General features: G+C 43.9%; 1 protein-coding gene across 3 annotated transcripts in view; it reads right to left on the bottom strand.

Moving 5' to 3' along the window:
• The window catches only part of LOC139750169 (receptor-type tyrosine-protein phosphatase H-like), a 52,825-nt gene extending 41,676 nt beyond the window's left edge, over positions 1–11,149 (bottom strand). For all 3 annotated transcript variants that reach the window (XM_071664532.1, XM_071664534.1, XM_071664535.1), the window contains exons 1-5: positions 11,015–11,149; positions 7,285–7,384; positions 5,928–5,964; positions 3,548–3,975; positions 1,904–2,017 (exon numbers count right to left, since the gene is read on the bottom strand). In XM_071664532.1, the coding sequence (XP_071520633.1) occupies positions 1,904–2,017; positions 3,548–3,975; positions 5,928–5,964; positions 7,285–7,330 (625 nt within the window). In that variant the 5' untranslated portion in view covers positions 7,331–7,384; positions 11,015–11,149. The remainder of the gene's footprint in view (positions 1–1,903; positions 2,018–3,547; positions 3,976–5,927; positions 5,965–7,284; positions 7,385–11,014) is intronic.
• Positions 11,150–12,592: the final 1,443 nt, after the last annotated feature.

Below are 12,592 nucleotides of genomic sequence, written 5' to 3'. Positions count from 1 at the left end.
CCACTATACACGCATTCCCTTAATTCTCAGGCACTTCACCATGATCCATGCGTACTGAATATCCTTACCAGAGGATCAACAACAAAATCACCCCCTTTCTTAATAAATTCAACTGGAATACCATCTAAACCCGCCGCCTTGCCGGATTTCATTTTCTTCAAGGCTTTCACCACCTCTTCTCTCTTCAACAAACCACTCTCCCTAACTCTCTCACTTCGCACACAACCCCTACCAAACTACCTTACATATGCCACTCTATCATCAAACACATTCAAGAAACCCTCAAAATACTCACTTCGTCTTCTCCTCACTTAATCACTATTTGTTATTACTTCACTGGTGTTCCCATTGATCTCTTGTCTTACGCACTTTATTTACCACCTTCCAAAACATCTCTTTGTTCTCCCTAAAGTTTAATGATACTCTCTCACCACAACTCTCATTTTTCAAACCTTGCCTCTTCCTCTTGACCTCCTGCCGCTTTCTCTTATACATCTCCCAGTCATTTGCACTCCTTCCTTGGATGTATCGTCCAAACATCTCTCTGCTCCTTCACTCACAACTTTATTTCTTCATCCCACCACTCACTAACCTTCCTAATCTGCCCACCTCCCACCATTCTCAAGCCACATGCATCTCTTGCGCATGCCATTACTGCTTCCTTAGATACATCCTATTCCTCACCCACTCCCTTCACGTCATTTGCTCCTAATTTTTGCCATTCTACACCCAATCTCTCCTCACATAAGTCTCCTTTCCAAGTTCACATATTCTCACCACTCTCTTCTTCTCGACATTCTCTATTTTCTTTCGAAAAAACACTACAAATCTTCACCTTCGCCTCCCAAGATAATGATCAGACATCCCACCAGCCGCCCCTCACAGTACATTAACATCCAAAAGTCTCTCTTCTCCACGCCTAACAGTCAACATGTAATCTAATAATGCCCTTTGACCATCTCTCCTACTCACATACGTATACTTATGTATATCTCTCTCTTTAAACTAGGCATTAGGTATTCCCAATCACCAGTCTTTTTTCAGTACACAAATCCACAAGCTCTTCACCGTTTCCATTCACAACACTGAATACCCCATGCACACCAATTATACCCTCAAGTGTCACATTACTCACCATTGCATTTAAATCAACCTTCACTATAACCCGGTCCCTGTTAACACATTCAGCTGCTCTTAAAACACTTGCCTCTCATGACTTTTCTTCTCATGACCAGGTGCATATGCATAATCACCCATCTCTCTCCAACCACTTTCCATCTTACCTACAATCTAGAATCTATTTCCTTACACTCTATCACACGCACACACACACACCCACCCACCCATATATATATATATATATATATATATATATATATATATATATATATATATATATATATACACATATATATATATATATATATATATATATATATATATATATATATATATATACACACACATATATATATATATATATATATATATATATATATATATATATATATATATATATATATATATATACATATATATATATATATATATATATATATATATATATATATATATATATATATATATATATATATTATCCCTGGGGATAGGGGAGAAAGAACACTTCCCACGTATTCCTTGCGTGTCGTAGAAGGCGACTAAAAGGGAAGGAGGGCCAAGTGAGGATATTCCCTCTGAGGCTCAGTCCTTTGTTCTTAATGCTACCTCGCTGTCGCGAGAAATGGCGAATATGTATGATGATAATGAACATATACCATTCCACCTTCTCTCACGTTTACACTGCGTGAGAACACACAATAGACTCAGTGCTTTACGTCATACAATTTTCACACAACAATCAAGTAGAAGGCTCACCAACTTTTCCAAAGGATTTGTCACTTACCACTGTGGTCTATGAATGGGGCCACCGCCTTGACGTTCCAGTTAAAACGGTCATTACACTCTATCCCTCGCGGCTCGTCACCGGGAACCCACTCGACGTAATCACGACGGTCACCTTAATGAAACGTAAAGTGGTCAGAGAATATTGGTACTGAGCAATGAAGCTATGTACAAAAAACTCTACTTCCATACAAATCAACACATACTATCATGGAAGCTATTACACATGTTAAAAGTACTTCTGGAAATATACGGAGAATAATATTAGAGGAGCTTTTTGTTCATTTTAAAAAGAGAGGTGTGCAGTCGTGTGGTTTTTTTCTACGCTTAAATAGAAAATGAAAGCCAGGAACTCGTGCTTGTGTTATACCTTCAAGCACAGACAAAATGACTAACGCGAGATAGAGTTCAATTCCACTCGTGTTGTTTGTCAACACGATACTTCGTCAAAGAAATGCTATATTTCTAGACTCTGAACCTCATACTGTTGTCATTTTTCATTCGTGACAAGTTGAACTGGGATAACATAGTCTTTGACTATAAAACCTATGTTTTAGAAAAGTTCAGTAAAGGCATTGAAAAGACTTGAAGGAACATTTGTGCTCATACCCCATATAACTATTTTAATTTCGCTCCAAAATGACCATTATAGTACAGTTGCAGGATGGGTTGTGAGTGACACCATCGAACAATCAACAGGGGAGTCTTTGATCACAGAAGCCCTTCCCCGGAGCAACACTACGTGAGAGGTGAGTCTTGACGTCACGTCTTCCACACCCAACACTAGGACAAGGAATTGACAACCATATAAATACCCGTAGCAACTCGCACAACACACCACTAAAGAGCAGCGCTCTCGCGTACACACACACACATACGATGTATATTAACTTACGCACGCCACAAGAAGGCTGCATTCGCTCACACACACACACACACACACACACACACACATACACGCACTACTGGTTCTTAAAACAATATCATTATAGCGTGGGAACAACGAAAACAGTTCGAAGGAACACCAAAAAGTTTTACGTTGGAATGTACCGAAAGAATACGTCGCTACGAGTCCATGATGGACATTTCTCCTTACAACCCCCCCCCCACCCGCGTATGTCTGTTTACCTTATAATTCCCCTCAACACAACGGTCAGTGTTTCTCATACATCCTCCCGCCTCAAACTGACTCCCGAAGAGGATCCAGTGGCTTCTTCTTGATCATGTTCCCCCGAAGAGGATCCAGTGGCTTCTTCTTGATCATGTTCCTCTGTTGAAGGCTGGCTTCATGTCACAAGAAAGGGAGGGTTGATTTTAACTCATACCGTGTACTATACTCTGATACACTGTATGGGAGACGTCACCTTACATAGCAATGTCACTAGCTAGTGTCATGTGCTATACCTTTAAGCACTGGACGATTGGTACCTGATCATATAGCAGTGTCACTAACGGATAACCTGTGTTCTATTTCAGAGAACAGAAGGATCGAAACAAAGGTACAGAAAGAACATCTAGGATAATGAACAGAGAACTTAACATTTCTAACGTGTTCTGGTGTGTGTGTGTGTGTGTGTGTGTGTGTGTGTGTGTGTGTGTGTGTGTGAGAGTGTGTGTTGTGTGTGTGTGTTACGAAGATACTTGCTTTGGTAGATACGGGAGCTCATGGGGACGAGATACCGTTGAATCCTGCCTTCCTTATTGGTGGAGAGGCATCTGGCCCGCACCTTACCACTGGGGTGCGACATATCGTATTCCAGCACAATGCTCGGCCCCCGACGTGCTAAGGAGGATGACCTCCTCTGGCGCCCTGCACCCACGCCTGGTGACCTGGTAGGCGACCCACCCACGCCTGGTGACCTGGTAGGCGACCCACCCACGCCTGGTGATGATGTAGGCGACAAACCCACGCCTGGTGATGCTGTAGGCGACAAACCCACGCCTGGTGATGCTGTAGGCGACCCACCCACGCTTGGTGACCCGGTACACGCCAGGAAGGTAGATAACCTTTGAGTTCGTGTCTGGACCACGCCAGGAGCGCCAGCCACATCACGTGACCTGTGGCGCTCAACCCTGCGGTAAGGAGGAAGGCAACGGAGAGTAAAAGATTGTGAAGGAGAAAACAAAAACAAAATGAAAAAGAGAAAACTAGAAACAAAGACAGAGATAACTGTGTGTGTGTGTGTGTGTGTGTGTGTGTGTGTGTGTGTGTGTGTGTGTGTGTGTGTGTGTACGTTCATGAAAATAACTAATCATTTATCATCTGTTCATCTAGACCATTACCACATTTATTATAAATAGCGCTATCTGACAACTGCCGTCTGGTTCAGGGCTCCCGTAACCATATGCTCTCTCTCTCTCTCTCTCTCGCTGTCATAGTTCCGGACTCCACTGTCATTTTGTCAGTCCTGCTCAGTTACGCGCATACCCTCCTACACTGGCACAAGTATACTCTGTGGCATACTATCACAGGCACACCCCCACAGAGGTATACTGTAGGTTCATGCTATACTATATAGTATCACAAGTATACACGACAGAGGTACAAGTTTATACTATGGTATACCGTCACAGGTATACCTTACACAACTACAAGTTTATACTATGGTATACCGTCACAGGTATACCTTACACAACTACAAGTTTATACTATGGTATACCGTCACAGGTATACCTTACACAACTACAAGTTTATACTATGGTATACCGTCACAGGTATACCTTACACAACTACAAGTATATACTATAATATACCGTCACAGGTAAGACCTTTATTACTTACGGGAGTAACAGGCAGTGTGACAAATGTGACAATGTCACATGTGTGCCCTTTGAAGTTCCATATCTGCTGTGCACAACTGAACCCACAACCCAGGGCACTACGCTGTCCTAAGCCTCCAGTCTATGTAGCTGTGCCACACGTCTAACATGAAAACTTCTTAAATGACTGACTGACTCAAATGACTCACACTGACTCGTCTGGCAAGCATAAAGAGACTTATCTTCCTCCCTCAGTCAAGAAGACCCTTTAAGTGCCTCCAACTTATCCATGTCCATGGCTACCATATCAGATGAGACAAAGACAAACAAACAAAAAAACAAAAAAAAACGAGTATATATTCATCTTTCTTTTAAAGATCCTCATGAACAATAACTCTGAGTGATGAACATCCTTTCTTACTTACATTTGAACATCCTGTCTTACTCAGATTTGAACATCCTGTCTTACTTAGATTTGAACATCCAGTCTAACTCAGATTTGAACATCCTGTCTTACTTAGATTTGAACATCCTGTCTTACTTAGATTTGAACATCCAGTCTAACTCAGATTTGAACATCCTGTCTTCCTTAGATTTGAACATCCTGTCTTACTTAGATTTGAACATCCAGTCTAACTCAGATTTGAACATCCTGTCTTACTCAGATTTGAACATCCTGTCATACTCAGATTTGAACATCCTGTCTTACTTAGATTTGAACATCCTGTCTTACTTAGATTTGAACATCCAGTCTAACTCAGATTTGAACATCCTGTCTTCCTTAGATTTGAACATCCTGTCTTACTTAGATTTGAACACTCTGTCTTACTCAGATTTGAATATCCTGTCTTACTTAGATTTGAACATCCTGTCTTACTTAGATTTGAACATCCTGTCTTACTCAGATTTGAACATCCTGTCTTACTTAGATTTGAACACTCTGTCTTACTCAGGTTTGAATATCCTGTCTTACTTAGATTTGAACATCCTGTCTTACTTAGATTTGAACATCCTGTCTTACTCAGATTTGAACATCCTGTCTTACTCAGATTTGAACATCCTGTCTTACTCAGATTTGAACATTCTGTCTTACTTAGGTTTGAACATCCTGTCTTACTCAGATTTGAACATCCTGTCTTACTTAGATTTGAACATCCTGTCTTACTTAGATTTGAACATCCTGTCTTACTCAGATTTGAACATCCTGTCTTACTTAGATTTGAACATCCTGTCTTACTTAGATCTGAACATCCTGTCTTACTTACATTTCCAGTAAGGTGGAAACCATTACCGCTCTGCCAACTGGAAAAAAGGAAAATAAAGTAGCTGCATTTCAGATAATCCTGCAATGATATTCTTTATATTATCATACCGCTTCCCTTGGGTAAACAGTCATTTTTCATATAGCATTGTATACGTTAGGTATAATCGTATAATGATCTTGTATATGAAAGCACAATGATTTGGTGTTCAACGGTTTTATATATATTATATATATATATATATATATATATATATATATATATATATATATATATATATATATATATATATATATATATATATTATACGTAATTTTACTATTCATGTGACAGGACATGTTTCGTGGAGAAGGCACATTACCCAGTGTGTTATCTATGATGGTAGATCGCTGGAGAATCAAGTATGATGTTGGGATTTAAATATCTTTGTTAAGTACTGATGAGGTGGATTGTCTCCACGAAATTACATATGTTACATAGAATTGTATGGACTCCTACTGAAGCACGACTTACTTCACCTTCATACAATGACCACGGACTAGCGTGATCATCATATCTATCTATCTAGATGTATTTATCTATCTATCTATCTATCTGTCCATCTACATCTATGGGGAGGTGACAATGTTTACGTTGACTCAGCTTCTGGTGACAGTAGTTTCCTGTCTTGTGATGACATTTAACCAACACAGATAAGAGTCTCTCTCTCTCTCTCTCTCTCTCTCTCTCTCTCTCTCTCTCTCTCTCTCTCTCTCTCTCTATATATATATATATATATATATATATATATAACTTTCACCTCACTGTGAAGAGGTATATGCACAATCACCGCTGGAAAGAGAATATATGAACAGTGACTACTTTCGTTTATTACATCCTCAGACTAAGTGGATGTAATAAACGAAAGTACTCACTGTTCTTATTTTCTCTTTCCAGTGGTGATTGTGCATATATATATATATATATATATATATATATATATATATATATATATATATATATATATATATATAATTTTTTTTAATACATATTCACCATTTCTCACGTTAGCGAGGTAGCGTTAAGAACAGAGGACTGATCCTAAGAGGGAAAATCCTCACTTGGCCCACTTTCTCTGTCCCTTTTTTTGGAAAAAGTATAAACTGGAGGGGAGGATTTCCAGCCCCAAGCTCCCACCCCTTTTAGTCGCCTTTTACGACACGCAAGGAATACGTGGGAAGTATTCTTTCTCCCCTATCCCCTGGGATATATATATATATATATATATATATATATATATATATATATATATATATATATATATATATATATATATATATATATATTCTCAAATAGACTCATAAAAGGATGATGAACTTACGCAAGAAGAAGATCAGCCATCTGGTAGCCATCTGTGCCCAAACCATAGCCAGCTGAGGCTTCACCCAACCACCTGGGGAAGGGCGCACCGGTTCTGGTATCTGGGGAAGAGTTACAGTGTCAGTACCATCTGTCTTTGTCTTCACCATCTGGGTAGCTTACACTACCAGTACCACCTTGGGCGAGTACTCCGTCCGAGCCATCTGAGGAGATTACCACCTGCGGCATACTAAGGGGAGTATATACCATCTGGGAGAGTACCGCCTGCGGGATACTGAAGTCCTTCATACCTGGAGTGGTTAACCATCCCCGGGGACCCACCATACTTGGGGACCCACCATCCCCGGGGACCCACCATACCCGGGGACCCACCATACCCCGGGGACCCACCATCCCCGGGGACCCACCATACTTGGGGACCCACCATCCCCGGGGACCCACCATACCCGGGGACCCACCATACCCGGGGACCCACCATACCCCGGGGACCCACCATACCCGGGGACCCACCATACCCGGGGACCCACCATACTTGGGGACCCACCATACCCGGGGACCCACCATACCCGGGGACCCACCATACCCCGGGGACCCACCATCCCCGGGGACCCACCATACCCGGGGACCCACCATACTTGGGGACCCACCATACCCCGGGGACCCACCATACCCGGGGACCCACCATACCCGGGGACCCACCATACTTGGGGACCCACCATACCCGGGGACCCACCATCCCCGGGGACCCACCATACCCGGGGACCCACCATACTTGGGGACCCACCATCCCCGGGGACCCACCATACCCGGGGACCCACCATACTTGGGGACCCACCATACCCGGGGACCCACCATACCCGGGGACCCACCATACCCGGGGACCCACCTTTCCCAGGGTCCCACCATACCCCGGGGACCCACCATACCCGGGGTCCCACCATACCCCGGGGACCCACCATACCCGGGGACCCACCATACCCGGGGTCCCACCATACCCCGGGGACCCACCATTCCCGGGGACCCACACACGCCACGGTCGCTGGAGTCGACCCCCTCCCAGCTCCTGTTGTTAACCTTATCACAGGGTCACAAAATGCCTGTGACCCGTCGTGATGAACCGTCTCACTGTACGTACGATCCCAAAATGCCTGTGACCCGTCGTGATGAACCGAACTCACTGTAAATACGATCCCTGTTTCCGTCACACCATGCGTCATAAAGTTGTCTGTGGCACTGCTAATCGTCGTGACATCTTCGTCAGTGTTAGACACAGGTCTCACAACGCCTTCTTCACTGCAAGCAAGACCATAGGAGACAGGCGTATGACTGGGTATCTAGCACTGACCCCAGACAACCTAATCATCCATATGAAGAAATCTTAGGCCTTTTCCTCACCTCTGACCCAACTACAGCCTTATTGTGGCTTCTGGGAGGAGAGTGTGTGCGTGCTGACCCCTGCCATTAAATACTATCTGGGGAATGTCTCATTCATCCTGGGTTCGGCTCCAAACATTCACAAAACGTTACCCCAGCACCACCAGCGGTCGAAGGACAGCAGCAACATATAAACCAGACCTTTTCTCGACGTCGGGGACTTTAAAAAGGTCCCCCAGGCCTCTCAGTGAGAGGTTGATGATGATGTGGATGTGTTTGGAGCCACAGACACTCCTAATCTCTTAAGTTCAGAGGACGAAGGAAAGCTCTTCGCATGACACACAATTACTAACAGCAGAGAAAACTTGTCTCCGCGGTAGAGGCTAAGGAGAATGGTGACACGATGCTCATCTGGGAAGAAATAGCAGAGCCCGTGGATGGTAACGACTCCAGTTGGCGTGGGATTTGCCACCAGCCGGTGTGTTCCTACATAAAGGTGAGGTAAGGTAGAGGCTCCAGCAGGCGTCACTAACTTGCTGGTCACAATGGACCGATTCAAAACACTTGGCCCTGTGGTGGTCAGGGCACTGCAGCTGGTGGAAGTGGCTCCTAGGCTCTTGCGGCGTTTGAGATTGGATCAGTAGCAGTGAGGCAGGATGTGAGGAGGCAGGGTGTGTGGAGGCAGGATGTGAGGACGCAAGACAGGAGGAGGCAGGATGGGAGGATCGCAGGACAGGTGCTGAGGACGCTGTCCTGGTAACTTGTCCTTATGGGAATGGGTCCATGACATCGTCGAGTTCAAACCGATACAAAGGATTAGATGAAAGGGGTTTGGGGTTGGGTGGCTTATGATAACATCCAACAGTCTGGGCGACTGACTGGTCAAACGCTATACCATCAATGGCGAGGACCGACGTAACCATCCCTCATTATATATCGTGACAATAGCGAGTCCCAGGTGAGAGTGAACGAAATCGGATGGGATCAGGAGCTTCGGTCATCTCAAGGACATCCCACTAACGGCTGGGCAAACCAGCCACCCGCCGTACGAAATAGACACAGCCATGCCCAAAGGTCTGGGTGAAGCCAGCAGCTACTGGGTCTTGTGTTCGTCCACGGTAAGCGGGCAGAGGTCACCTCACCTCCTCTGAGGAGTGAGTAGGAGGATGTCGTGCGATCGGGAGCCGTCGGTCGGCAGAATTCAAACTTGGGTTTGGGTACGACGAGTGCCGGAGGCGTTGGATCAGCGCTCTCCCATTGTTGAATCCTCCACGAGTCCCTCTTCCATTGCTGAAGCCTTCACGAGTCACTATTCCATTGCTGAATTCTCCATGAATCCCTATTCCATTGGTGAAGCCTTCACGAATCACTATTCCACTGCTTAAGCCTCCATAAGTCCCTGTGTTACCTCTAAAGCCTCCCCAATTCCCTATTATAATGGTGAAGTTACCGAAAGTCACTATTCTAATGTTGAATCCTCTACGACTTCCTGTTCTATCTTCTGTATAAGACTTTAAGCTACATGTCGAGGGAAATTATATGATATTGGAAGTAGATTTTAGGGCTACGTGTAGAATTAGGCATCATGCGGCTACATAGGAAGGTGGTCCTAGGCACATATATGCTAAGACAACGCCGTGCTACGTGCTGAGGAGCGGCTGAGGTATATATGTCCTCAGGGAGGTTCATATAATGATACAGCTGCTGAGGTAACTCCGGGTTACATACTGAGGCCATATCTGGTTAGACACTTTTGAATACAAAAGCTGAGGCTGGTTTACGCTCTGTGCCGAGACAACAGGAGCAAATCCCCCCCACCCCCCAAACTGAGCATGTGTGAGGATTCCAGCAGGGAAAATCTCTTTTGAGAAAATGGCGAAGGATGTGTAAGAAGGTAAACAGATTATCGGTAACTCATGAAACAATGAGATTAAGGAGTCTTTCCTCTCTCTACTTCCAGTGACATGGCGACGGTTCTTGGGTGATATATCACTACCAGAATTAAAAGGTGTGAGGAGAACACTGTCTTAATCATACGTCTCCCAAGACCATACGAAACCACGGAAGGAAGAGAGTGTCAAGTGGGACGGAAGTTAGAGATTTGATTTCTTCTGGAAGGCTCGTTGTCCAAGATGATCAATACACAACGTGTCACCGGATGGCATTACGTCACACGCGAGATCATAACAACAATAACAGGGACGGGCACAATGCATCAGCGTCTATAGAGAGAAAATGACGAAAATGACCGATGCATTCCCAAACCCTAGCGATCCTGAGTCACGGAGTATAACCAAACCTACGACTCCCAACAACGGCTTCTTTACCAACATGATTTCGAGAACGATACAACTTACCGCAGTTTACAATGGCAGTCCAGGCTACCAGGAGAGAGTAGCAGCAGGTGTGGAGAGACGATGGCAACTCGAGAATCAAGTCCAAATGAAGCACCGCTTGACCAGACGAATGCACTAGGAATACTACGCGACCAACTCAAGCACGTACTCAAAGAGCAAGACTCTCTCAGGCCGTGTCCACAAAACAGGAAATCCTGTCGGTTTGAATGTCAAAAGCTCATCTAGTTATTTACACACTGCTGTATAATAAATCATAATGCGAGGATGCATTAAAAGGTTTAATATGATCATTTCATGTGCCGATCTCCTTGTTTTCTTCGCGATGAGCGCGTCGACGCATTGTGTGATATAGTCCTCCTCCCACGATGACTACCTCCACTACCAAAGTTTTGCCAATTTCCAGCCAAGAAATGATCTCGGAATGATGAGAAGCTGTTGGAACCAAGACCAGGCCTAAGTGCTAACTATATTTCACATGGAAAACCTCTTTTTACGTGAGAATTGGATTAACTTTTTAGCCAAATTGGCTCCTAACTTTCATGCGAGAAGTAGGTCGAGTCAGATTGGCAAACAAGAGATGTAGGATCTGAGTCTATATTGTAAATAGGTCTTTTATTTTTTTTTTTATATTAAGCACAATGTAACGAGTCTGTCTCAGTCAGTATCATCGCAGAGGAAAATCCCCATGACCAGAAAGCCTTATGGAAATGTTAATGATATCGTACTGGCTTCTACGTCAGGTCAACATTTAGGCAAAGAATTAGACGCGAGTGTTGACTTGCAACGCACAAATCTTTATCCATAAACCAGCACGATTATAACACAGTGGCGTGTGATACAGTCAATGGCTGGAGATGAAGCCACGAGGATCTCTTTCTTTGGTTGACCAGAAGGAATGGTTTTGTATGTTAAAGAATTTGAGACGGGCTATTTGGAGGATTTTGGTGGTGGTGTATAGGGTGGAAGGCGAGCTGGTGGTGGTGCATAGGGTGGAAGGCGAGCTGGTGGTGGTGCATAGGGTGGAAGGCGAGCTGGTGGTGGTGCATAGGGTGGAACGCGAGCTGGTGGTGGTGCATTGAGTGGAAGGCGAGCCTAGCAATTACTATGCTACCAGTCTGGGTGATACTGTATCACTAGGCGGTGGGGTGTGACTGTGAAACAGCCTAGGAAGGTGTAGACTTTAGAGCGTGTAAAACAGCTTCGTAGAGTATAGGCTTGAGAGGGTGTAAAACAGCCAAGCCACACAACGCCTCTGACATTATTAATACTCGGGGTTTCGTACGAAGTGGTCATTGGGTTACACTCTGGCATGAAATATAGTGATCCTTACATTACTTTGTAAAGAGACAGAGGAAAGCACACACATGTTCTTTCTAGGGTAGATTTTGTTAATTTTTTTGATAATCTCTACTCATGAGAGTCCTAGTAGTCTAAACATGATTTACAGAAAACCATTCCATGGTTCAGTCAAAGAAAACGAAAAAGAAAATTATTTATAGGTAACTTAAGTAAATGAACTAAAAGCGAAGTAAAGGAAATTATATATATATATATATATATATATATATATATATATAT

This window comes from Panulirus ornatus, chromosome 9 (assembly GCF_036320965.1).
Source record: "Panulirus ornatus isolate Po-2019 chromosome 9, ASM3632096v1, whole genome shotgun sequence".
Lineage (NCBI taxonomy): Eukaryota > Metazoa > Arthropoda > Malacostraca > Decapoda > Palinuridae > Panulirus > Panulirus ornatus.
Note: the sequence above shows the minus strand (reverse complement) of the source record. Positions and strands in the feature narration are given on the sequence as shown.